Here is a 27,997-nt window from a genome sequence, read left to right as displayed (position 1 = left end):
GGGCGGGCCGGGGCGTCCGGTGCTGCTCTGAGGGGGCGGCCGGGGCATCCCGGGTGAGGGGGGCCCCTGAGAGTAAGGGGCGTGCGTGAGAAGCTGCGAGCGGGGCCCGAAGGCAGGCGGGAGCAGGAGGGGTAGGTGAAGTGGCGGCCGGGGCCTGGCGAAAATTGCGGCAGGTGGTAGGGTCTGGGAGGCCGGGTATCGCTTCTCCGCAGCCTAACGAGCCGCGGGCCGGGCACGCCGCGGGTCTGCCAGCCCGCCGCGAGCGCCCTGGTCGGCCTCGGTGCTGCTCGATGCCTGCTCGGGAGTTTGAATGAGTCCTCCCTCCTCCCCTAGAAGGCGAAGTAACCGGGCTGTCTGCGTGCCACATGTTCTCGTCCCCTCTGCAGGCCTCTCCTAGAGAAGCGGAGGCTACAGGAGCTACCGCGGCTGGCAGGAGGGTCCTCTGCCTTTCTCCTTCAAGGGTTTCCTAAGGCACTTCTGAGATTTTTATGAGGGCTGAGTCCCAGGCTCATTTTGTTTGCAGCCACGACCTAACTATAACTGCTGTGTATATAGGATTGTTTTTTGAGTCACTGAGGAGCCTCTGAAGGAGAGAGGCGTACGAGAAAAAGGAATAGTTTATTGAAACTGTGGACAAAGTATCTATTGTAGTCCTAAATATTGCCTTACAATTCAGTCACGATTAGGAAAGTATCTTCCATCATGATGATAAAGAAGTCACTTTTGCAGATAGTTGCCTAATATTTGGCTAGTTAAGGTAATTATATTTTAGTAATCATCTGAGACCTGTTTTGAGAGGAACATGAGACCATTTCTTTTGCATAAAGTCTATTTTCGAAGATGTATCTTTTCTTCTGAGAGAATATTTTATTTTTCATGTTTTTGTTCTATGTTGCCTGCAGAAGGGGCTGCTCTTTTGGACAGGGATAAGTGTTTTGGGTTTTGTGGGGGTTTTTTTGTTTTTGCTTTATCTTTTTTCCCCCATTTTGTTTCACTGTTCCCATTCATTAATGCATTGGGGTTCAGCATGACTCAAATTTTTAGGTGCTACTATGATAAAAATATGATTAAAAATATGGAAATTACACATGATTTATGAAGCATTAATTTATCTAAACTTGCAGAGCTTGATTTATCAGTTTTTAAAAATTATTTATAAAGATTTCAGAAAAAGTATAGTTTCCTGCATATGATGTTAGATCTGCAGGGGAACATATAAAGGATACCAACATCAGTAATCCTCTGAGAGAAAAAGTTTAGTTTCCTGTATATGAAGTAGATCTGAAGGGGAACATGTAAAGGATACCAACATCAGTAATCCTCTGAGACCACCCTTTGAGACTATATTTCTTATTAAGACTTACCATTTTTCCAGTCCTCTTCTGTGAAACAGAAATATTTTTTTTTTTAAGTTAGCTAAGCAGTCATCAAGCTGTTATCAGAAGATTTATTTTTTGTTTCCCCTTTAGTATCTCAGAAAATCTGTGGATTATGAGGGAATTTGGAGTGAAGAACATGTACTGCAATGGAGGATTTTACTCTGCTGCAGCATGATGTCTCCACTACCAGTTCACTCCTCCATGGCATGTGCATTTAGGAGCCATCTTCCATTTGGAAGCAGAGTCAGTGAGTGCCAGGGAGCAAATCTGGTCATCTTGTAATGGAGTGAGGTTTAGGTAGGAGGTTGGGATGAGGCAGGGAAGGGATCTAGAGCTAAAGTAGTAGAGAAGGGAGGAGAACGTGAGAATAAAAGATGATGGAACAAGCTTTTTTTGGTTATGGTTGGCAAATATGGGTCAGCATTAAGAACTGTCTCCTACTGTTGCATGATCTTGCCTTATTCTCATCTTCAGTAACAGGGTGTGAAGGGATGCTGCTTCTGAAATTTAGTTTGTGATCCTGATGGGTAAATGGCTTGGAGATTACACTAAACCCTTTAAAAGCTTTTTCCCCTTTCATACAATGCTAAAACTTGCTTTTTCTTAGCATTCTGTAATTTTTAAAATATAAACTCATGGTTTCAGACCTAATGCTAATCCACTTTCTGGTTACTAATAGTAAAATTGAAATGAACACATTTCTTTGCTGCTTCTGGGGGAGCAGTGAACACCACCGAAGGCACTTACTGGTGCACAGACCTGGGAGAAAACACCTGTATTTTTTCACAAATCTTAACAGAAAAAAGAAGTACTTTCTGCATAAATTAGATACTTGAAAACAAAGCTTTTTACTTGCTATTGACAAGAGTGTGGTTAGATATTTTAACCTCTTTTTCAGTGTAGGTGCCTCTTTCCTAGGAAAGTAAAACAAAGGGCATGATCTAGTAGGAAACTGTATTTCTGTTTAAATAGTTTAAGAGAATGTTATTACTTTCTCAGCTGAATGTTACATTCTCCCAGCTGAGATGTTATAACTGGCTGTGTATTCATTATACTCTTTAGTACAAGAAGACAAAATTCATGTTAATAATTGCAAAAAATCATACCGAAGGTGATGTAAGTGAACTAAGCAGTGCAGTAGTGTTAGGAGTATGTACTGCATATTTAGTCAGGACCTATCTGAGGATGGTATTTTCTTAAATTTCTTAAGTCTCCCTAAGAGGATAGTAGGGTCTTGCCTTATATCCATGATATTGCCAGGTAGCTCTTAATTTGATTTTATTTCTTTCTTTCTTTCTTTTTTTTTTTTTATTTTTGAGGCAGGGAGGGGAATACTATGTCAATTGTCCAAAAAATACTTGTAGCATTATTCTAGAGAAGGAGGCCTGATGGAAAGTGGTGTCAATCACTTTTTGCCTGCAGAAATGTTGAAAGTCTTTTTTGTGGTTGGCTTTTTCCCTCTGAATGCCATTAGAAGGGGCAGTCAGGTTGAAAACCTATAACATACAATTTCTGATGATGAGTAGAAAGTGTTCCTGCATAGATTTCATTGACCTGCGTAGAATGCAAATGTTTTCTTCTTTTCTTATGGATGTGTTAAGTCCACGTGATTGCAAAGACAGCATCCTAAACCTGATATGTGTTCAAGTGTAGTACCTTATTCCTAGATCTGCTGACAATGAAAATCCTGTGGCGTTGATTAGTAAAGTGGAAAAAAAATTGATTTCCTTAGTTGTCATTGCTGCTAATTCAGAGTTTTTTGATGGTGAAACACAGAGGAGGAGTTGGTGGTGTTTGGAGAAAATGCTGAGGAAATGATGGAGATTGAAGGTTGGTCTGGTCGGATTTTTGTTGTTGGCACCTTCAGTATCATCCTAACACGGCTGGAAGCTCTGACACAGGAACAGAACTAGGAACAAATTTTCATGTCTCTTATTTCACAATCATAAATTAATTTCCAGTTTAAGCCATACTGGAATGAACATATAATATTTTTAGAGTATATATCACTTTAAGCTGATATGTGCTGTTGTCACATCTTTTCTTGGAGGGGGAAGAAAGGTAGTTTTATGCAGCTAGGTGGCCACATGTATGAAAGCTAAACACATGGATGTATGAGCCCTCCATTCTGGTATCAGCCCACATTTATATTGGCTTCAAGTGACTGGAACCACAGCCTTAGTGAATGTGATATTCAGTATTCACTTCATGCATTTGCATTTTCTGGACTCAAAGTTTTGCTTAAAAATATAGTTCTGAAGATTCCAGATGGCTATCTTTGCAGTATAAATCAATGTAGTTTTGTCTTCCTGCATTTGTAGATGGCCTGAAACAAAATGCTAGGAATGTGAATTTATACGCTTTACTGTTCACTTCCATTTGGGCATTGAATGAAGACCGGTGCAGAAGATAATTGTAAATTGATGCAAGGAAACAAATACTCAGGCAAGGTCAAGGAGAAATTTAAAATAGCGGATTGCCGATGACAGAAAGAAGTGAAGGAATAGGACACAATATATATTTTTCCTACTGAATACTTCTTTGCTCCAAATCTGTTCTGTCCTGCGCAGGGACTGAAACAAATAGGTAGTCCCATGACCTGTTCAACATAGTTACAAATAAAGGTGTTTGTTTTCCCCTCATAAAACTAGGAAATACTACTGTATTGCTGCTTGCCATCAGTTCTTGTGAGATGCACTACGCGTTGATACTTCAGTTGGTGTGCATCTGTGAGTGCTTTCTAGACCGTTTCAGTCAAAAGAAACTAGTTTATATTAAACGGTATTATTACCAGATCATTGCTAGCAAAGGTGATTTTGAAAATAGTTCCCCAAGATGTATTTTTAAGCATATCAACATGTGTGAGTGATAATCTCTGGCAGAGAGATGCTTGTGAAAAGTTTGGGACGGTTATCTTTTTCCATTGGCACAGATAATTTTGAAGGAGAACAGCTGTCTGCAGCCTGGCCATGAATTGGCCAGTTTTATCCTGCAAGTATTTGAACAAAATAAAAAGGCTGATGGAGGTGTGAAGGGATGTGAACCCTGATGGACACAGCTGGTGATGCATTGGTTATGGATGCAGCTGCTCTGACAAGACTAAATATTTTTGGTGTATTTGTCAGTAAACACAAATATTCTCTAAGCTGAACTGTAATTCCATTTTCAGAAATAAAAGAAACAGGCCTCTTTTTTAGATATACTGAAGTGGTTTTTTGGTTTTGGTTGTTTGTTTTGGGGTGGGTTTTTGTGGGGCGGGGGAGCGTAGTTTCTACTTAGACTTAGTAAGAGGTTTCTCAAACAGGAGGTGGTTGAGAATGATGAATGGCTTGAACATTTCAGGATAGTACTTGAGTTGTTACGTTGTCCTTTCTTACAGAGTTTTGGAAGGAAGAAGTGAGCTGACTTCTCAAGATCGCCATTCTGCATAGCACATTTTTGTGTGTATGTATAGTGTGTATGTATAGTTTTGGTTGACTTTAAAATCATCCTCCCTTCACTAGTAAAATTCCATCAAGTTCACAATTAAAAAAAAAACCGCAAAGTATTGTGGATTAAGTGTATCCACATTCTAATTGAAAATAAATTTGAAGAGATAAATACAGAAGTCACGTAAGCCCTATTATTACTAGACATATAGTACTGTTGAGCTTTATTTGTAATTTCCTGACTTTATTCTTGGTATTTTCAAATTGTGTTCTTTGTTGGTTCTGTATTTAACATTCATACCCCATGTACTTGCTTTTGATACAGACAAGTTTTAAATGATCAGTATGTACAAGATGGTGTTTGGTATGAAATACTACATGAATAGAAATTAATAGTTTATGGATTATTTGTAACTCAGTAGTTTTCCTTGTAACACTTCAGGAGAAGGTCTGTCTGAAGTAATAACTGTGCAATGGATACTTAAGTATATTGGAGAGGAAACGCTTACTTGACTTGTAGGTAGGATAAACGTCACTGATATTTTAGCCTGGTTTACTAGGCAGTATCAGTTCAAGAGTTAGGTATATTTACTTGGCCTGGTGTTTGTCCAGTCAGGGTGTTCATACCGAGCAGTTGACATAACTGTCATTTAGAACCAAGTGCAGCCGGTATTTAGGGGATATTATTGGAGGATTTAGGGAAAGTGCAGGGGACATTGGAGGTAGCATTTAGAACATGGACTAAACTTCATTTGTTCCACTGTTCATGAGACCATGTAGAGGTAGAAAAACATCAAGTTGAGCAAAAGTTGCTGAGAGTAGGGATTCAGGTAGAATTCTTTATTTCTTTCTTCTCTCTCCCACCCTGTTCTCTACAAAAGAGAGTTAAAAATTGACTGACGTAGGTATATTGACATTTATTTTACAGTTTAGCTTTAATCATTATGAATGTTGGAAATAAAAATTGTTTCACATGTTAAGATAGTTTGCATTTATTTTGGCTAAAGTACTGTATATAAATGTTAAGGCATACTTCTACATTTCTCAAGCCAATTGCCTGTAAAGCAGGAGTTAAATCCCTCCTCACTCAAGCACTACAGCTAAATGTTTAAAGTTTGGGTACAATGGATCAACCAGTTGTGGTACTACTGGTCCTTAGATGTCTCAGTTCAGTGCTACCACCAAACAATATTTATTGTAGCATTTATTCTGAGAGGGTCTCAGTTCTGAAGGCAGTCTGTCACCTCCCACCTGTCTCATCTCCCTTCCCTTGCCCACGCTGCTACCTTCCTTGCACTGCCCCAGAGTTTGTGCAGCAGTGTGGTGAGCTGGTCAGCCTTCTGCTAACTTGACAACATTAAAGTTCTCACCTACAGGTGTTTTCTCCATTTGTTTCTCTGTTTGGCCTCAAAATTTGTTGTGCTAATAAAAGAGAAATGGTAGTTCAAGGAGAGGAGCAAGCAGACTGAGGCAAGCCTGCTGCTTTTGACACGTCTCTGGCTTGTGTGAATTAATGTATTCATTACACAGCTAAGAGGGTATCTAGTGAGATTTTGCATGTTTGCAAAGTCTTCTCATGCTAAAAATCACATGAATGATAAACTACTGAGTGGTGTTTAATTTAAATCAGTCCTGCATTGTTCTTGTGATTTTCACTGCGTAACCTTGGCAAAATGTTAGGAGTGACACTGAGCGCAAATAGAGAGAATATAGACTGACGTGATTACACTACTGTCTTTTGATTTGTTACAGCCTCTTGTTTGTAAGCTGAGAGTGACAGATGGTGACAACTGAATTTTTCAAGGCTGTTCTGTGGCACAGCTATAAGGGAAGCTCTAGGAGAGATGTATGCTGTACGTCAGCTAGCTTTGAGTAGTGTTTTCGGGCAATAAAAATGATTAGAACTGAAAATTTATGGATTATATTCCAAATTCTGGAAAAGGTACTCCAGTCTTACAGGTCCTTTTGCCATCATTGTTTTTTTCCATCTCTGAAGTAATTCAGAGAGGATGGGGCTTCAGAAGAGGAAAAGAACATCATGATTGTACATAATGTTGAAAGGCCGGAGATGCAAATGGGATTAAGACATTGCTTGTTACACAAAGATAAAGGGATTTATGTACTCAAAGATAAGGGAAAAGTTGCATTGAAATTCTGGATAAAGAATCATAGAATCATTTAGGTTGGAAAAGGCCCTTAAGATCATTGAGTCAACCATAAACCTAACAGTAAGAAGTCCACCACTAAACCATGTCCCTAGGCACTGTATCTACACATCTTTTAAATACCTCTAGGGATGGTGACTCAGAAGAGATAAGCAATGACATAAAATGAAAAGAAACAATAAAAAGCCAAAATAATTTCACTTGGCAATAATTGTGCAAGAGCTACATCTTTGTATTTCTTTCATGTAGAATGGTTTGGATCCTAATTAGAGCAGCTCCTGATAACTGCAGTGACAGGAATTCAGGAAATACATTCCTAAGAAATTGAATGTTTAGTCTTAGCATGACAATGTGTTGGTGATTTGTCAAGTTGTAACCATCATAAGTTATTTTCCACTCTTTGACTATTCTCTTTATTTGTGGTAAAAGTTCTGGTATTTCTGAAAGTATGCCTACTTGACTTGCACAATTATTACTTACCTACAGCAGTTGAAGAAGTTCACCATCCTGGGCTGTTCACCTTTCTGTGCTCCTAGACTAGCAGTGTGTTCTTTCTTGAGCAGCTGTAGTTCATGGTCCAGGTAATTAATAGTAACTGAGGTGAACTGAACTGGGTTGTGGACTGTAGCCACTGACATATTACTGAGGAGAACAGGCCTGATATGAAGCTGATAACCCTGACCAGAGGGGCAGGTTGGCATGTGGAGATGGCAGCCTCCTCAGCCACTAACAGTGAGCCTAACAGAGATTGCAAATGCGTCTTTTTAAATGGTTGAAAGGCAGTTGCAAGAAGCTGTTTGAGAGCACTCAAGTTGTTGGGTCTCAAAGCTGATTTTTTTCCTTTTTTCCTCTCTGATGCTAATTTTACATAGCATATAGAATTCTAGGAGCAGACAACTTAAGTGATTACCTATACCATCTGGATAGCAAGACGACTTCAAACTTTGTTATCCCCATACCTTACAGTATCTTTTCTTTTTGTATTTCCTCATCTGAAGTATGGCGCTCATTTTAAATTTAATACTATTGCAGCAAACATGAATAAAATCACTCAGGTCTACAAAACATGAAAATGACCTAAAATACTTTCTGAACCTTTAAAAATACTTATGTTGGCTCTCTGTTTTTTCTGAAGGTTTGCTTTTCTGCAGTTTTTGTTGTCATTGTAAAATCTTCTACATTGACTTACGCATAGTTTCACTACACAAAAGGAAAAACTAAATTTTTTTATTACTTACAGTATTTAAACTCTTGAAGCCATGGGAGTAAAGGTCCAGAGACCTCGTTGCTTTTTTGACATAGCCATCAACAATGTACCTGGTAAGAAAATTAAAATATCTGTTCAGTAACGTGATATTCATATAAGATATGTAAGAATAATACAAATACCAGTTAACTTCATAATAAATATGGCTTTCTTTTTTTCCTAGCTGGAAGAGTGGTCTTCGAACTGTTTTCAGATGTGTGTCCAAAGACATGTGAGAATTTTCGTTGCCTTTGCACAGGTTTGTAGATCTTTAATTTTGTTTATGATTTTTAATGTAATACAATTTTAGCTAGTTTGATGTCTGTGTTATTTTTCCTGCCATTTTCTTACATATAAAAATAAGTATGTAAAACATTGGTTCTTGGTATCTCTAGAGATTAGCTGATTTCTCATATACATCTGATGTAGAGTCAAAGCAGTTGTAGCTTTGGCTTAGTATGTTGCAGGGACTATATACTAATCAACTTTAAATACAGACACAGTAAGCTGATTTTCTGCTACTAGCATAGATATTACTGTTCACATTATATAACATCATCCAGTCTTGAAAGGTAGCCAATAAGAGGTCAACCATGCAGCCTTACTTTTCAGTCTTACGATACTTTGAGGTATTTGAAAGGTATAGCGGGTATTCATTAGTTGTTTAGGTTGTTTGGGTTTGTTTTTTGTTGGGGTTGGTGGGTTTTTTTCATTTTAATTTTCCTTCATTGATGGAGAATGGTGATTTCCATTCCTATTGAAATTCAGATTATTTCTCGAACAAAATACTGAGAAGATTCTTTCCTGGAAGCATTTGCAAACAGAATTACTGTCCTGTGGACTGCATGCTTTTGCTGAAAATGCTGACAGTTTAGCAAAACTTAAATTTATTATCACAAGAATAATTTTGTGAATACATGGATACCATACATGCTTTCTGTCTTCAGCATTTTCTGCTTCCTTTCCTTCCAGCTCTGTTGTTTTTCAGGTCAAGGCTCTGTAGCTGTTAATACTGAAGCACTCAGCAGTACTAATATGATCTGAATCAGGTGTGGGTGCATAATTACATTCATGTCAAGTTAGCTAGAACACTTAGTGCACCATTCATGATGTCTGCAGGAATGTAGGTATTATCTGATCTGACGTTAGGTTTACTGGCACAAAATCATATTATCAAAATTTGTTTAAAAATCTGAACCTTAAAGTGATTCTTTTTAATAGGTATATGTTTGTTATCATGTGACCATGGCATTCTTGATCTGCTGTCAACTGCCCAAAAGTCAGATTTATTGCATAAAGGTGTTATTCCATTCTGCTGCTTTAAGTTTTTGGCTTGACATCTTTCAACAGCATTTCAGGTCAAGAACAAGTACTACTAAGTTCACGCTTAGTTGCTGACATTCAAAATCAAGTTCGGATGCTGAACTACTTCGCAGCTTTAACGTATTTTAGAACAGTGAGGAAAATATATGGGTGGGGTCTTTACGATATTGATCATCAGCAAGTTAATTCAAATTTTGATTTTATTTGTTTTCCTTACTCATTTTTTCAGGCAGTTTTGAAAAGTATATGCTGTCTTTTTAAAACAGAGATCAACAGCTCCGTGTTTTCCTGGCATACCTATGTTAGGCATATGCCAAGTTAGTGGAACAGATACAGCTTCACGTTTATCAAAGTTCCTATCAAAAGTCTTTTTTCTAGCTAGTCAGCTCCATATGGAGGCACCAGTCTGTTACAGGTAAGTTCAGAGGCAACTGCCTGTGACAAAAGCTGCCAGTTTAATAGCTCAGAATAAGATTATAGGAAGATAAAGTCTAATGGTTTGCCAGCATTGAGGGGAAGATACCTTTTCCTTCCAACATACTCCCACTGATTATCTTACTGTTACCATGAGGTTGGCTCTGCCATTCACAGGACCCACCATGAGCCATTCATCTTGCTAATTCAGCAGAGACCTTATCTATTTGAGGGTAGCAGGGAAAGTAGATAGTGTTGTACCTGAAGCAGAGTCTGCTTATGGGTCTTGAGCACCTGAGCTGATGCAAGGGAGGAAGATGGCAGTTGTAATCATGAGTGGGGGAGGGAATGATATTACTTCTCCTTCCCCTTGCGTCTATGGTACCTTAACCTTGCCGTGTTGTAACTGAAGATGGGAGTGTTTCTTGCGTGCTTCTGAGAAATGCCAGTTATCTTAAACCTAAACTGTCTGTTTAATTTCAGTCAATCTGCATGGAAGAGACCAGAGTTGTATATTAATGTCAGTAAGGAGTTCTTCTGGTATAACTGTAGAGACAGAAGGCAGTTTCTGCTCTGCTTTCTTAAATGCTAGTTTCTCATTAGTATTACAGGTATGGGTCTGCCTCACAAGATAATTTTTCAGAGCTTAGTAGATCATTTTGATTAAGTGCTTACATAACACTTTTTTGTAGTGGGGATTCTACAGGTGCAGAGAGTAATTTTTTTTTTTGTTGTTGTTGTTGTTCTTCCTCTTTTCCTTTAGGTGAAAAGGGTACAGGAAAATCCACCCAAAAGCCATTGCATTACAAAAGTTGTCTGTTTCACAGGGTTGTGAAAGATTTTATGATCCAAGGAGGTGACTTCAGTGAAGGTATGATGTGAGTCTTTGAAGAAAACTTTAATGCTTATGTAATAGAATATTGCAGGAGTTCTCTGTAGCATTGTTTAGTTATATTAATTATTCTGTGATTCCACTGCTTTCTTCCCTTTTTTCTGCATAAGAACCGTTACATGAAAACTTACATACAAACATATAAATTTATATGTGTGCATGCGCACACAAACACACATTTTGCTCCGTTATCTCAGTACTCAGAGTACTAAGTACTTTCTATTGAAAGGTTTAAATGTGAGGGTAAAATATTATATCTGCTGCTGGGAAATGAAGAACAAAGGGAGACTATAGGAGAATACTTTCTTGTTTTCCAAGTTTGCTTTGGGACTACGAAGATGCGTCTTGATCTTCTGTACATATCTTGAAGAATAATGTCAGTGATCTGGATGCAGTTGGATCAGTATTTCATATTATGAAGCACCTTCCACATAATGTGACTCTCTTAATCACTATTTTAAGTTGTAACTGTCACTTTTCCTCTTTCAAGGAAATGGCAGGGGAGGAGAATCCATTTATGGTGGCTTTTTTGAAGGTAAGAGTTTTATCAGTCTGCTCTGTTTTGGTGTTACTATAAGCAATCACCTTTACGTTCTGTAGTCTCTGTTCTCTAAACCTAAACTCCATTGCTTTTGTTAAGATTTTGTCTGGTCTTAGAGGCCTTTGACAGTCCAGTTTAGGTTATTTTATTTTACTTTTAAGATATGGAAGTAATTAATTAATGAAAAATTAAAACCGAACTCCTTTGTGTTTGTCCATTTTACCAGATTTACATTTTTATAACTGTTTTTAAACAAGCAGCTAGCTAAAAGTTGGGGATTGTCTTTTCTTCCAGTGAAAAGGAGAAAAGCACGATGGGGTCAGGTTTCCTTGCAAATATTTATTTAAAAGAAAGCAGAAAGCCCTGCTTTCCTGAACTCAAGAGGAATTAATGATAAAGAGGCTATCAGTTTTCTCACAGTCCTGGTTTTTCTTCAGTCAGCGTTGCAGAAGTACCTCTTATGCATTCCAGTGTATTTCTCAGCCTGTGTTTGTCCAGAATGTAGTGGAGCATCTCTGTGTTTCTCGAGGCAGTTTTTGTATTACATCTAAACCCATGTGATGGTTAGCTGCCACCAGCAGGAGTGGTTATGCTCCTGCCTCCTCCCTGACACTTTTCTTTTAATATTGGTTCTTATATGAGCTTGCAGCAAACAATCAAAAGAATTATTCACTACTTTAGTAGGGCCAGGCTGCAATTTTTAATCAGACCTTGAGTCGAATCAACAGTTTGCAACTGCCAAAAGAGGGAGGAGGTCTTTTCTTGCACTGACTCATTCAGATCAAACTTTCAGCTGATTCAGCTTGCTAAAATGCCCAAAGACTACTGCAGCAGAAAAATGTATTTATTTCCATATTAGTGAGTGGACCCAATTCAATAATTTGGCAAGCATCAGAACCAACACAAATGAGTAGCTGGGTTTGAGGAAATGTATGGTTGGGGGAGATGGAAGAAAGAGCAAAACCTCTACCTACCTTCTGGCAGCTGCAAACTGGCTGTTCAGCTCAGCCACAGTGAAACTGAATTCATGGGAGTTTTTGCTTTTCTGGATCCCTTAAGCAGCTCCCTGTAGGATTAGATTGACACTTGATGCTATGCCAGATAGCAATTTCACAGGTGACTGGAGAGTGAGTGGGCCTGTCCCTTTCACTGCCAGTGACACAGTGTGATGTGAAACCATGGCCTTACAGATAGCGTACTTTTCTTCTTTGTTAATGCTTGCTCTTGCCATCTGTATCTAAACAATACTGAGCAAACTTTGTCTGAAGAGTTTGGATCCCCCAAGAGCCTTTATGCTGCTTTGGGAGAGGAGGGAGACAGGGTAGTCTCTTACAGATGTCTTAAATGAAGAATAGTGATTACATTTCACAGTTCCATTGGGGTTTAGTTTGAACTGTTAACAGTGATTTGCACATCAGAAGTAGGATTCATTTGAGTTAAACTTAGTTTCTTAATAGCCAGCTTGGTAAGTTCATCTGTGTGTCTGACAGACCAACACAAGTTGTTTGGGATTGCTATCAAACTGGATATCCATGTGTATTAAAAAATAATAACAAAACCGCGTGAATATGAGGGGTTTCTTAATGCACAGCTAAAAAACTTCTGCTCCAAAGAGACAATGATCAGTATGTGCAGAATAGAAAGAGCAACAACTTAGAATGATGAGGTCTCTGCTAATGTTGGTCGGAAACAAATCTCTTCAACAAGAATACTAAATTTTGGGTTTTTCCTCAGGCTATAAACCATTAATTCATATTTCTCCTTACTAAAATGCATTATTTAGAATGGAAGGAATAATATATTAAAAAATAGCTATTATTTTGAATCTATTTTTAATCCAAATTTTTACTGAAGTGGCTAGCAGATTTATTTAATAAGGATGAGTTTACTTAGATTATAGCATTTATCTAAGCATATGTGGTATAATTAAAGTAACTGAAAACACTTTCCTTAGATGAAAGCTTTGCTGTAAAGCACAACAAAGAATTTCTCCTTTCAATGGCCAATCGAGGGAAAGATACAAATGGTTCACAGTTCTTTATGTAAGTATTGTACTGTCCTGAAATGTGTGTGTTGTTTGCCATTTGTAAGCTGTAAAGGTGATCCTTTTAAGTATTGAAGACTAGCTCCTGTGCAAACCCAGAATTGATGTTTTTTCACAAAGTTGCATGGAAATAGCCATTTTCCTAATGGACTGTTTAGAGAGCCTGACTATTTTTATCACTTTTGTGTTTAGTGCTTATTGACTGTGCAAAAGAGCTTTTGGTAGTTTTCAGTAGCTGTGTTCTAACCTGGGCAGTAAAGCAAACCTTTTAGTTCCTTGTAGAACTCTTATTGCTTTCTTCTAACAAGTGTTGTCGGGAAGGAAGCAAAACAGCTCTGGGGGTTCTCAAAAGTAGCAGAGGGGTTTTTTTGTCACAGAATAACTTTCCAGTGCAGTCTCATTTACAATTTAAAACTTAAATTTTTAAAATACATTGCAGTAGACTCTTCTTAAATCTAATTTATCTACAGAAAACATTCTTGAAATACATCACTCCTACCCATGTTTCATGACCTTAATTAACATGGTGAGTTGTGGATGTCAGTTAGCATTAGACCCTTATTTTGAGATTTCTGACTGTTCTTTACTATAAACCCATTTTTTTACTTCTGCCATGGCTGACATCTGTATGCCTTAGTAATGCTAGTATAGGGGAAAGCTGAGAGAAAGTCAGTTCTACTTCTATATCAAATAATCTCTACTTACGGATATTTTTTCTTCCTTTGACTTCTGATTATTTTCTAATGTATAGAAGGTTATTTGCAGTTTTCTATGCTCTGAGACAGTTGCCTTAATTTTTATATCTGTTCCTGGTAGTATTTATATAATTTATTAAATAGAACACTTACTATATCCTATACGAGGATGCCGTCTAAAAACTTATGTGCACTTTTTTTTGTTCAATAAAATGTGATAATCAAAGCAAGGAATTGAATAGGTAGTTTAATGTATAAAATAATAAATACTTTTAATTGCACACAAACTTAGAATAATATGCATTGGTTTTGTTCAATTTTATTAGTTCACTCAAAATAACTTTCACCTTCCTATGTGTATATGATATGCTTCAAATGCTGACTGCTTTCCACTAATACTGACTTTGTTTTTCTCTTTAAATTAAAATCTGGAAACAACAGAACAACTAAACCTACACCTCACTTAGATGGGTAAATATCTCTTATCTTCTTATGTTTGTTTGGGAGCTGCCTTGAGAAAATTAAGTACTAAGAATTCTTACTTTTGTTTAAATTCTTTAGACATCATGTTGTTTTTGGACAAGTCATCTCAGGTCAGGAAGTTGTGAGAGAAATAGAAAACCAGAAAACAGATGCATCTAGTAAACCATATGCTGAAGTACGCATACTGAGTTGTGGAGAGTTAATTCCAAAATCCAAAGGTAAAGTTGAACTGTACATTTACGTAGGTGCAAACTATGAGGTAATTTTGCTCATTTTCTTCCCTGTTGCTTGCTTATAAAAATGTTTAGAAACTTACTTGTGATGGATGGAGGGGCAGTTGGTGAAAAGGTGAATAATATTGCAGTACAGTTTGTCTTCAAAAAAACTTAAAAGGTTTTGATACAGAAGATGTTAAAGAAATATCATACATGCTTTCTTCAAAGCTTCTCCTGTCTTGGATTTCCTTATACTAGCTAAATTTCAGTACAAAGCTGGCAAGCGTTTGTCACATAGAAAGTAGAGTGCTATGTTAAGAAGATTGATGGCAGTCTGACTTTATTTTATAACTGCTGCTTTTTTTGCAGGTATTGAACTTATTCAAATTTCTTTTGGGTAAATCTTCAGAACAGGCACTTAGAGTAGAAAAGCCTGAAACTGCCCTTTAGCAGATATCCTTTTTAAGTTACTATAAACTATATTCTTAAACAGGAATATGACAGGACCTGCCTTTCTTTCTGGAAGGGATGCCCTGCTCTGCCATTCCAGAGCTGAACATAGTATTGGAGATGTGATTCTGCTTCTTTTAAAAAATAAGGCTCAATCTAAGATGTTGCTGTCACTCTGGAGAATCTCATTGGAGGAAACCCAGAATGCATGTTTGGTAGGAACTATGATAGGGATCATGCTTTTTCATTCATACATAGCACCTTCTGCTGATATGTACTGTGAAGGGTTGCACCAAGAATATTCAAGCACAAGACAAGAATAAAGGTTTCTTTGGCCTAAGGAAAGAAAATACAGGCATTCAAATTTGAGCTGCTTAGTTTTTCCTCTCCTTTTTGATGCAGTTCTGTGTTCACCTGTTGTGATGTCTAGCAGAATTACTTTGGAGTCTGAAGTGATCTCTTCAATACCTCAGAATTCCAGGCAAAGTTTTGTTATGGCTTCTGACTTCTCAAAGATCCTAGAACTTCCTAGATTAACTCATAAGTCACCCTGCATGTTAGGAAATAATTTAGTTTTTCTGGACAGTACTTGGGAGCATGATATCTGTTAGAAAATGCACAGGTGGTGTAGATTAGAAAATAAAACAATACATATACAGAATGGGTGAAGCTAGTGGGCGAGATACCTACTCTGTATATATGTCTTCCTTGGTTTGCCATGCTCCCTTTTTAGTCAACTCTGGAACACTTGAAATTGAATGACTAAATGAAAGTTTTGTCACTGAGCAGTCTGATGACTTAAAGCCATTAGGCAGGGCTTTAAAGTACTTGTCATCAAAATAGTGAATAAAATAAATACAAAATGTTGTTTTCATTTAATTTCTAAAAGAGAACAGGCGTCTGGAAAGATCTGACTGCCTGGTCCTACCCATTTGTCTGTGTCCTTGTACCTCTTTGCCCCAGTACTGCTGGGATCCTGGAGACTCTGCTTCCTGTAGCTGGTCTGGCATGCCGCAGAGGGAAGTTGATGCCAGGGCAATGGGATAGCCCACTCAACTGACTATGAGGCACAGTACTAGGTAATGGTGGGCAGCAGGAATGTTTGGAGAACAAAAGGCCTTAGGCATCAGGATCGGGCAGGTGGAGGGCAGAGCTGAGTGCGGGGAGACGTGGGCCCTAATGGGCACTAATGCAGAGCCAGCCTGGTGAAGGTGCTGCCTGACAGACCATGATGGAGATCCTGGTGCATGGAGGATCCCACTATTGAAGGGGAAAGGCTGGCTGTAGGACCTGCAAGGGGAAATCCACTAGTACTGTGAGAGATGATAGTATGGCTGGAACTGTTTGCTAAATGCACAACATGGAACCACTGATGAGCTGTGCTGACCTGAGGCAGTGGAGATAGGAGGAACAGTTCATCATCACATCAGCAGAAGGAAATTTGCCAAGCTGCATTCCAAAGCTGACAAGTGGAGCAGGAGAGGCCCTTAGACCTGTCAATATATGAAGAGGCCAAGGAATCTAGATAGGAGGAGCAGTTTCTGGGAGGTGAGCAGTGTCATGGAAGATCATCAACAGAGAGTCATCCAACAGTGGAACTGGTTTTAGCACATTACTATGGGAGGCAAAAGGGAACTGATACTGTGAAATATGAGGCAGTTACAAGAGGAGACTGCTTCTAAGAATTTGCTGTTAAGACAAAGGAATAAAGAGGTTGCCAGTGAGGAAAGTGTAATGGCAAATTTCTGTGGGAAGTTACGTTATGATAGCAAGGGAGACTTAAACTAAAATATTTATTGTTTAAGCTTGTCTGGTATGCAACACAAAGGAAGGAATTAGACAAGTCTTTACTGAATGAAAATAGAACTGATACTTCTTGGTTTTAGCAGGGAAGCCAAGATGGCACTAGCGGAAGGAATCACAGTAGATGTTAGGTCCCTGGTATGAATGTTTCTCTCTTAGGTTAAAGTTGAGGAAAGGCAATCAGATTTTTGGGTATCGTGATGAATATCCAGATGAAGCGCTTTATAAAGGAAGCAATTCTATCTCTTTGTATAGGAGAATTTGATTTATTTAGGGATGAGTGAAGGATGACTTGACTGAGCTAACTTAACTGGATGCTATGTGAATTGAATGATACAGTGATCACAATTATAATATTGCAGAGGCCTAGATCAGAAGCTTTTATGTGGAATTTGAGAGGGTGATCACCTAGAAAAGTAGAATGTTTGTCATCTTTTCCTTTGTTGTTTTTTTTTCTTTTCTTTTTATTCCTTAAAGTTGGAGGAGTTAGTGAAAATGAATGAGATGTACTAAATTATAAAAGAAGAATCTCTCTGGGCAAGTGGTATTATTTTTAGAAAATCTTCAAGTTGCAGGGAAAAGCCTGAATGCTGGAGGGAAAAAAAAAGAGAAGAAAGCTAAGTATTAAGCCAGTATTAAGGAAGGATATTATGGACTAGCTAAATGAATATAATTCTCAAGAAAAACTATGGAACAAGTAAAATAATATTCATTTTCTTAAAGACAAATGGGAGTTTGATACCAATTGACAAAGTTTTGCAGTAGGGGGTCTAGTAAACAAGTCTGGCTGCATTGTTTGAGATCATGACTTTGGTTAATTAAAGGTGTATCTGGGATGTTTTAAAGAATGTAAACAACTGACATTCTGATTCAAAAACAAACAAAAAAATTAAATGGCTTTGTGCATTGGGCAGCTTTTAGCAAGAACCTCTAATGAAGATTTCTCATGAAAATTGTGTTTCTAGGGGATTCTGCACAGAGCAGTGCTAGGCTTGATTCATGATCTTCATTGAAGTATAGATGTTCCTGTGGAATCACTGCTCGTAAAAATGTGCTTTCTGCAATTAAGGCAGATTAGGCCTTCATAATTCGTCAAAGAACAATATTGTAGTTAGGTCATTCTGTCACGAAAATTTCTTTTTTTTAAAGAAAAAAGGTATCTACAAATTATCAAGCACTGATACAGAGCACAAAGTTACACATTCAGGAATCTTTAGACTGCTCTAGATTATGAAATATAGATATTTTATGAAAGTGGTGATTCTGGTAAGTCATATCTTACCTGGATTTTTGATTTGTGTATCCTCCCTTTCCTCTTTCTTACTCATTCAACCCCTAGAATGTTCATTTGTTCTGCAAGCTTGTTACACATCATTATCTCCCTTTCCACAAGCTGGTTGCTATGAACGGTTGCTGCAGACTTTTCCAATTTTTTTTTAATTTTTTTTTCCTAGTGAACTGACCAGTAGTTATAAACTGGTTTGGCTTTAGCTGAAACTGTTCAAAGCGAAGCTGGGGATGGCTTGTTTTTCCTCTGCTCTTCTTCCCCCACCCCCCTCCTCTGCTGTTGGAGTTGTGTGGTAGGTTGCTTGTCTACAAAAACATCTATGTCCACAGGCATTTGTGATACAGGACTTCTCACAGTAACAATGTAATCTGATCAGCAAGAATCAAGTATGGTAGTGTTCCCTAATGCATATCTCTAAGGACTTGATTACTGTGCATAACTTTCATTGTAAGAAACAGTGGGTCCTTAATCAACCAGTGAAGGACATAATAGGAACCCATGGCAAATAATTGAAGCAAGATGTGTGCAAAATAGAAGAAAAGACCTGATATTCTGAACAGCAGGATGATTAAATGCTGGAAAAAATTATCAGGGAAAATTTCTGTCTAAATTTCCTGAAGTAAAGGCACCCTCTTTTTGGAGACTGCTGTAGTCTAACAGGTTATTGGACTTGATATAAGGTAACCATTTGAGTGTCACTGGTGTGAATTACAAGATGAGATCACCTGTTCTGACTTTTGGCCTGAGCCCAACTGCTTTCTCGCCAGGTCATTTCTTCATTTCAGGTCCAGGGGTCTGATATCATGGGGCTAATGTAAGACTTGCTACAGTCCATAACAAGCTGAGATGTGGAGACTGCTTGTCTTACTCTTTTGTAAGCAAGTGTTCTGCATCACTGTGAAGAGGAAATTTTTCACCACTGTATATATCTGCATTCTGAATGGGAGACCTGACAGAGTAGGATACTGGATTGCTACAAAAGAGGTGATGGCTTACATAGGTGATCTAATGCTACCAGCTAATACTTTGCTGAAGGTAAAGGACGGTACTGCCTTAGCTGTCATTATGGATATTGTCATGAAAGCATTGGAACAATACTGAAGGCTGCTGATAGATCTAGAACTTCAATGCATCACAGTCTACAGCCTGAAGGTCTTCCGGGCAAAACATGGTAGCCGAGAAGATGGATAGATGGGAGTAAAATATGGCAACTTCATATATTTGAGATTTCACTGGTTTGCATTCAATAACTATATACAGAACAAAAGTTAATAGTAAGAGATGAGGCTATGAATGAGAGCTTAGCTGTTGCTTTTCTGAGACATGCTGACTCTCTTCTCCATTAGGAACCTGTAACTGCCTGTCTCTGCAGTTGGTATGATACATCCACACTTAACTTTGCTACTCTAAAGCATATCCAGCTATGTCCAATTTCCAAGAGGCAGTTTGAAGTTCCCACAACATATCATCTGTCATAAAGAAGCTGCCTGAAGTGCAACCAGGAATGTGTTTTGGGCAACTATGATCTGTCCTCACTGATTTTTATCATTCTCGCCCAAATGAGAATTTATTTTCCTGTTAAGTTGGTAGAAAGTACTAGCTTATTATTACAAATAATACATCCCTAAGTATTATACTAGGACTCATCATCCCCAAGACTCATTTTTATTCTCTTCTGTGACCAGTTTAGCAAGGAGTTTTATGTAAGTTTTTTTTTTGCTTTTGGTCATCCTTGAAAAACTACTACCTCCCATCATGCAGTTTGCAAAAATGAGATCAAGTTAGTGTTGAATTTGAGAATTTCCACATTGAGCTCACATGACTGTAGTTACAGATACCTACTGCTATCTCTAAGGAGTCAGTCAACTCAGTAATACCCGCTAAACAGTTGGAGGATCTAATATTGGCAATTCCAAAAATTGATACACTGTTCCATTAAATAGCCACTTGTGTTTTCAGAAGAGTTGTTACCAGATCTACTCTTAATAGAAGTGTTTGCCTCGAGTTCTCTATATGAGTATCACCTTCCCTGCCCCCCCTTCAGGTCTCTAATCTGTTTACAGAGAATTAAAAGAATTTCTTTTCCCAATAAGTGCATGCTAGAAGTTGAATAGCTGTTAATAGATACTTCTTAGTATTTAGTACTGCTGCCACTTGAACTTTTTTTCTGGACGCCTGTAAGTGTGGTATATGATCAGAGATTGCTAGCAGGGAATTCTGAAGTGGAATTTTTCTTCCTATCCATATGTACAAAATCAAGGCTGTTAATAAGTAAAAAGCGGGTTAATAACCTGTAATTCTTTGAATTTCTTGAAATCTTTTCTCTTCTGACACTTGAGTTACTGTAATACCCCAAAGGACTTTCTTTCTGCAGAGCAAGGACAAAAATCATCTAATAGGAAAGTTATCATAACATATCTTCGTGTTTGGTTTTTGTTTTTTTTTTTAAATGAGTTAGTCTAATTACTTGCCTTAAATTATTTTATAACAATGACTGATACACAATAGCCAAGTACAAATTGTATCATCTTGTTGGGCACAAGTGGAAGGCAATAGAAGAAATGCTTGGCTAGACTGAACAACTGAATTTCTCCCATCTTTAATAGAAAAGAAAAAAAACTTAGGCTATTCAGGGAGACATTTTTATGTTTTCTGATATGTGAAAATGTGTCCTCTGTGTCTGAATAGTTTTCAGATGCAGACAGGCTGCTTAGTCAATAATCCTGTCTTTGGTGCCTAATGTTTTCCCTTACCTGTTTTGTGCAGAAGAGCAGGGGGTGGGAGGTTGCATTTAAACTGCTTGTATGTTGATGTAGGTCAGATAATATCTCTGTAAACTATGAACTCTTTGGATAGAGCAAGCTATTAAAAGGTTTGCAAAAGAGGCTAATACTTTCAGCTAGGATCCTCACGCAATTCTAAAATTTTTTTCTGTGTCTGATCTGAAGCCTGTTCTAAGGTCTTAACAGGCGTTCTCCTAAAATATGGATTGTTTGCTGTGATGAGGCTGTTTGGACATCAGTATTTATTTTTGGTATATTTTTCTTCTGTTTAGTGGTGAAGGTTCTGTTTCTTCTGTCTGTGGCTGTAGTGTGTTGTGTAGTGAATGATGGGCTATCTTTGCAATTTGTAATGGCAAAGTAAAATAATAATTGATGCTAATTAGAAAAGTCAGCTACAGCAGTCAGATGACAACCAGTGTGATCTTCTGGATTTTCTGCATAGAGCTTTTAATTTTCTGGACAATAGCCTGATATGAATTTCATAACCCATTTGAAGAGTATTAATACCATTTAACTGATCTACCTGAAGTGTCATAGCTCAGAAGCCTAGACCTCCTTTAGTGAAGTTTCTATGGTACATTTTTTATTGTGGTTTTTTTTTTAAATTAGCGTGACTCTGAAATAATACTTCCATCACTTTTAATAGTGTAAGTACGTCTCAGATTAGTTAAAGGGCATAAAAAGGTGTATGTGTTCTTGGATTATTTCCTGTCAGACTAATATCAGATTGCCAGTAAATTGTTGATTTGCAGCTCTAGCAGCCACACAAGAAATCGTGAAATATGTAATTAAGGACTAGTCTGCTCTTTTAGCAGGGTTCCTTTTCATACTAGGTGGTTAAAAAGTTATTTGTATCTTTCTGTTAAAAACAAAAAAAATCCAAAACAAACAAAAAACCAAACAACACATGATGAGCTGGAGGATTAGGACTGTTCTCTGAGCATGGTTTCACTTAGCAGGAAGGTTGGTTATTTGAATCTTCCCTCTGAGCAAAATGCAATGAGTAACCAGTTTAGTCTGTGCTACTTATTTTCTTTTTCAAAACTGCTCTTGTTTGTGATTTGAATAGATTTTAATATGAAGTCAGGTTAAACCTGAAGCCAAAGAAATTTTTTTTTTAATAAATACTTTCTAAATAAATTTTAAATAATTCTTCATATGTAGCTTATGTTGTATAAAACATAATCTGAAAACTTACACAGTTCTACAGGTTCTTGACAGTATAAATTTGATACTTTGGAGCTTCATTTAATGGAAATTTCTTATATAATTCTAGACATATCCTTTATTGTACTTGGGAGAAACAGTGTTTTCTCCAAAATTTCGGTTTGTTCTTAAGTACTTTGATGAAGTAGTCTCATGACACAATTATAAGAAGCTCAGGCAGATACTAGATAAGTTGTTTTTTCTGAGATTTATTTAAAAGTGTTTGATACTAAAATATGTCTTTGCCATTCTGACTTAAAGCCAAGAAAGAAGAAAAGAAAAGACACAAGTCGTCTTCCTCATCCAGTGACTCAGAAAGTTCAAGTGATTCAGAATCATCTTCTGATTCATCATCGGATTCCGAGAGTGCTTCAGAAGAAAAATCTAAAAAACGAAAAAAGAAACACAAGAAAAATTCCAAGAAACATAAGAAAGAAAAGAAAAAGCGAAAGAAAAGCAAGAAAAGGTCAATTTTGTGATGTTTTGTTTTGTTACATGTACACCATACAGTACCATTTTCTTGTCCTATAACTACACAACTAGTGAAGCAGGTATTCTGAAGTTTGGGAGACAATCAGTTTCAATATACAAGCTTAAATTTTTCTGATGTGATGGCAAAGGACAGTGTCCAGTGCATACTTCCTGCAGCTCATAAAGGAGTGAAGGAATGGACTATGACTTACGTATATTTGGCTTGAAAAGTTGCAGGAGTGCTTGGTTTGAAATGGGTGGTGATAGTTTGTTTCCCTAAATTCACTTTTGTGCAATTCAATTTAAATTATATGCAGTGGGACCTACAAGAATGTAGTACACAGGAATAAAAGCAAAGCTAAACAAAAAATTAATAAATTGACATACTTAACATTATTTCTGTCTGATATGCCAGAAGTCTTGCAGTTTCGCTGGAAGATAATAAAACTCAAAAAGCACTCTTGCTTCTGAAAGTGTTATTTCTAATGCAATAATTTTGCTTATAGTTCCATATGAGATACAAGTTGTGTCAGTGCAAGTCACATTTTTCTAAGCTAGCAGTAAAACGTAAGAAATGTTCACTTAGGGCAATGCTGCCTCAACATTGTTTCTGTGAGACTAAGCCTATTTCACACAAGTTTGTTAATACAAACTGCTTGGAGTTACAATAGTTTGTAGCCAGTTATATATGCTAGTGTAAAATCTGAATTTGACTCCCCTGATGGTGTTTTTAAAAGAAAATAATTTAAAAACGAAAAAAAGCTGTGTCTAACTAGAGAGTAAATATATGTTCAGTGTTGCACTATTGGAGTTCATAGATAAAATATGTTGGTCAGAAGTCTACTGCAGTTGTACGTTTTGGAGCAAAGGTATCATAGGGGAAAAAAAAGTTGCTTCTGAAATAGCTCTGTTTCCTGAGTTTCTTGTGGTATCATTGTGTATTGAATTAAGAGAATTTCTGAATTACTTAAATAGATTGAAAGGTCTTCTCTCATCCAAATCACTCACTTCAAGTATAAATATTTTTTTATACAAAAATAAAGCTCATCCAGTGAAAGTGAAGATGAAAACCCTGAAGCACAGCCATTATCTACTGTCCGTCCTGAAGAAATTCCTCCTGTACCTGAAAACCGGTTCCTGATGAGAAAAAGTCCTCCTAAAGTAGATGAGAAAGAAAAAGAGAGGAAAAGCAGAGAGAAGGAAAGAGAAAGGTAATGTATCTGTTTTGAGTCTGACTAGGCGCTGACAGTAGTATGGTCATATTACTGTTTTGGGACTCCAATGTTCAGTGAGTCCTTTCCCTATTAAACAGTTCCATGTGTTGAGCACTGCTGGATGAAAAATGGATTTTTCAGTTTATTGGCAACTGTTGTCTTTGTCCTAGAGCAAAGGCTTAATCTTTTAGTGAATGAAAAATTTAAAGTGACTGATTGAAGAAAAAGAAAGTAAAATGCATTGCAGTTTCATTTAGAATTTATTGGAACTGTCCAGTCTGAATCTATAATTTATTCTTCTCTCAAAAATGGAAAAACCTGGAAATCTTGTAAAATATTTTGTGGTCACAAAATCTGAAGTTTTTACTGTGTGATTGTTACTGTCTGCACTGATAAGAAAAAAGAAGTGTGTGTTTTCATTGAGTTTAATTTCTGAAGAGGTTTTAAAATTGCTTTTATTTTTGCTTCTTTCTTTGATGTTATAAACAATGTCACTTTTTAAAATTTATTTTTAGTAATCTATCAAATTCACAGTCAACATACCAGAGGAGGCTGTTAGTGACCAGATCCGGAAGGAAGATAAAAGGAAGAGGACCAAGGGTAAAATGTTTACAATCTGTTCCCCAAAATAAACAAGGTGGTAGCAGAGTCCTACTGCTGGTGTTACTAATCATTTTCATTAGGATGGTTGATAAAAAAAAAAAAAAAAGGATTTATGGTGCATCATAATTGATTTGGGGACTGAGGTTTGAAGGAAGACAAGAAAAATTAATTTCCTGTTTGCACACTGAGTTTATTTGGGGACACACACACAAAAAATGCTTCTTTTGTGTTGCTGCAGTATTCTGTGAATTCGTGAATGGAATTAGCTCAACAAGGGTTCTCGTGACCACCAGAACCAGTACGACATGAGTGCCAGGAATGTGGGGAAGACTTCTCTTTTTGGCTGGGGGGAGCTGTTACATTGGGTCTTCTGATTTTGTGAAGCCATATGCTATGCACTGCTTGTAGCAAATGCTTTTAGTAATGGAAGTCTCTATCCCTCAATTTCTTAGTAAAAACCTTACAAGAAAACGTGTGAAGTATTGTTTTCATGTTGCTTGTCAAACCTCAGAGGAATTTTCATTGTTAGAACAGTGAGTTGCAATTGTGCTAATTAAAAGCAACAGGAGAAGACCTCTCAGCAGAGTACAAAAATCCTGAAATAAAGTTACTTTAAAAATAGTTATTTGATCAGACATTTTGTATTCCTGATTTAGCTGAATGTCAGATATATTTTTCAGTAAGTTAATAACTTGTCAGTGTAAACTTGGTATATACATGTGAAGTGTCATGGTGGGTGCTATGTACAATCAACCGTCAAGGATAAAAATTTTGCTTAGCTATCACAGCATGTGCAATTCAAACTTACACCCTATTTTCTCTTTTTCCCATCAAGCGTTACCGGACACCTTCCAGATCCAGGTCAAGAGATCGATTTCGACGCAGTGAAACTCCTCCACATTGGAGGCAAGAAATGCAAAGAGCTCAAAGAATGAGAGTGTCTAGTGGAGAAAGATGGATAAAAGGGGACAAGTAAGATTATTTCTTTCTGGAGTATATGCATTGAAGTTTTTTGTATATATGAAAAGTAATACCTGTCGTCTTAGATTTTCAATTACAGTTACTTCCAAAAAAACAGGCCGCTGACTTGGTTATCCCTTTACTTAACTGTGTCTGATTTTAATAATGCTACTGTAAATATATAGTTATTAATATAGATGATCTAATGTAATTGAAGTTTTAATTGTGAAGCTGTCTCACTTCTGACTTAATTTTTCAGAGTGCAGGGGATTCAAAATATTTAAAAAATCATATCTTTCTCTCTCCAAGGAGTGAAATAAATGAAAACAAGAAAGATAATCAAAAAAGTCCAGGAAGAGGAAAAGAGAGAAAAACATCAGACCACAGACAAGTTTCTGAAAGTCCAAGCAGAAGAGGGGAAAAAGAGAAGAAAAAAGATCACAAATCCAGCAGTAAAGACAGGGAGACAAGAAGGAATTCAGAAAAAGATGACAAGCATAACAAAAGCAAGGCCAAGAAAAGAGCTAAATCTAGAAGCCATAGTAAAAGCCGAGAGAAATCAAAAAGTAAAGAAAGAGACTCTAAGCACAGTAGACATGATGAAAAGAGAGTAAGATCACGAAGCAAAGAGAGAGACCATGAGAAAGGTAGAGAAAAAGAAAAGCGCTATGATTCTAGAGGGAGAGATAAAGACAGAAGTAGGAGCAAGGAGAGAAGTAAAAGAGCAGGCTCGAGAAGTAATGAACAAGACCATAGGAAGAGTAAAGACAGGGAGAAACGTAAGTCAAGAAGCAGAGAGCGTGAGCATGCTAGAAGAAAACATAGTTCCAGCAGTAGAACAAGGGATCGAAGCAAAAGCCGAGATAGGGGTAGGAGAGGAAGATCGAGAAGCAGAGACAGAGATCGTAGTAGAAGTAAAGACTATTCAAGGAATAGAGATAGAGAAACAAGAAGAAGAGGAAGATCAAGAAGCAGAGAAAGGAGAGGTACACCAGATAAATACAGAGGAAGAGAAAATAGGAGGAGAAGAGACTCAAGGAGCTCAGAGAGGGAAGAAAGTCAAAGCAGAAACAGAGAGAGGTATTCAAACAGAGAAAGTAGAAGCTCATATAAGAGGAATGATACTGAAAGCCAAAGGAAGAGACGTTCAAAAAGCCGTGAAAGTAGCAGTCCTGAATCCAGTAAAGATAAGAAGTCTAGTAGAGATCAGGATAGAAGTCCAGACTCAAAAAAGAGACCAAGTAGCAAGGAGAGAGAATCAAAAAAATCATATTCACGCAGCAGTAAAGAAAAGGAAAAGACCAGTTCCTCAGCAGAAAAAGAAATAAACCAAAAATCGAAGAGTCAGGAAAGAGATCATGCCCCTAGTAAGGATAAAAAGTCTGATCATGAAACAAGTCCTGGAACAGATGACGACAGGCACGGATGAGTTCGTGGACTTAATGTTTCCATTGTCTCAAAGTTTTAGAGACATTTTGGGGAACGCCTTTTTTTAAGATGTGGACTTCAGTTTGGTCTTTTGATAATCTAAAACCTGGATCATTTGTACTGCTAAAGTTTTAATAAACTTGAAATGAAAAATGAATTATATGTGTAATACAGTGTGCTGTGTTTTAAATATTTCATTGGTTTATGTATCATTCTTGTGTGTTGGCAGCTAGAAAGGTAACTTCTATGCCGCATTTGTTTTTTACCTGATGAACTTACTTTAGTGCAAACAATGGCTGCCTGTGAAGAAGCTTGTTTCATGTGTGAAGAAGAGAGCTGCAAGTATACTGCATGTCATCTTAAAGCTAGGAGAATGTTGCAAGGTGTCCATCACTCCAGTGTTGCTACATCTGTATTTCACTAGGTATAAATCCTAAGGAAATTAATTTATAGAGGAAATTTACATTGGTTTTTTTGTAATCACAAAGTGAATTAATTTAAGTAAATCTTTATTGTTTGTACTTTTGTCACTGCCAACAGTAGAGTTAATTCATGCTGTAAGGGAGTCATCTGTGTTTGGGAGTTCCTTCTTTGTTCTAAGAAAATGTTTTTTGAAGTGCTCATCGGTGTAATTTTTTTCCCTGTAACCTTCTTTTTCTGTTCCATGCTTTCATGTTTGTCTACTGCAGAAAATTCAGCTTGGATGCTTCAGACTACCCTGCCTCAGTTGCTAATTACTGGATGCACAGAAATGAAACAGGTTGCCAGAATTCACAGTGGGTGTCAGAATAAGGAACCAGGAAATCCTCTCTATGCTTTCTGCTTCTTAGCAGTCTATGAGAAAACTATTGCAGTTTTCCAGTACTGTTTTTTGGGGTAGTTGAAGCAGACTCTCAAGCAGTGTTTTAAGACAGGCTCTTAATTTTTTTTAAAACAAAAATTTGCTTTCCTTCCGGCATCCCCTCA

At 37.3% G+C, this 27,997-nt stretch overlaps 1 protein-coding gene across 2 annotated transcripts; it reads left to right on the top strand.

Annotated features, from left to right (window-relative positions):
- Window positions 1–11: 11 nt before the first annotated feature.
- PPIG (peptidylprolyl isomerase G (cyclophilin G)) lies at window positions 12–27,178 on the top strand. Of its 2 annotated transcripts, none has more exons than XM_010567149.1 (13): window positions 12–131; window positions 8,213–8,292; window positions 8,403–8,477; window positions 10,719–10,826; window positions 11,338–11,382; window positions 13,343–13,430; window positions 14,569–14,598; window positions 14,689–14,828; window positions 22,617–22,821; window positions 23,870–24,037; window positions 24,556–24,640; window positions 25,479–25,615; window positions 25,913–27,178. In XM_010567149.1, exons 2-13 carry the CDS (start codon window positions 8,232–8,234, stop codon window positions 27,030–27,032), a joined length of 2,262 nt encoding a protein of 753 aa, XP_010565451.1. In that variant the 5' UTR covers window positions 12–131; window positions 8,213–8,231; the 3' UTR covers window positions 27,033–27,178. The 2 variants fall into 2 exon arrangements, with proteins under 2 accessions (XP_010565451.1, XP_010565462.1); XM_010567160.1 differs by lacking the exon at window positions 12–131 and adding an exon at window positions 736–757.
- The last annotated feature ends 819 nt before the right edge of the window (window positions 27,179–27,997 follow it).

Source organism: Haliaeetus leucocephalus, unplaced genomic scaffold (genome assembly GCF_000737465.1).
Source record: "Haliaeetus leucocephalus isolate CR32 unplaced genomic scaffold, Haliaeetus_leucocephalus-4.0 Scaffold1, whole genome shotgun sequence".
In the NCBI taxonomy this organism is placed as follows: domain Eukaryota; kingdom Metazoa; phylum Chordata; class Aves; order Accipitriformes; family Accipitridae; genus Haliaeetus; species Haliaeetus leucocephalus.
The sequence above is the reverse complement of the archived record's forward strand: the minus strand, read 5'-3'. Positions and strand labels throughout refer to the sequence as shown.

Bases quoted from the DNA above. Each gene is read 5' to 3' on its own strand.
- PPIG (XM_010567149.1), top strand. From the start codon at position 8,232: ATGGGAGTAAAGGTCCAGAGACCTCGTTGCTTTTTTGACATAGCCATC. The intron at 14,829-22,616 runs GTAAAGTTGAAC...TCTGACTTAAAG, and splicing joins GTTAATTCCAAAATCCAAAG to CCAAGAAAGAAGAAAAGAAA. The intron at 24,641-25,478 runs GTAAAATGTTTA...TTTCCCATCAAG, and splicing joins TAAAAGGAAGAGGACCAAGG to CGTTACCGGACACCTTCCAG.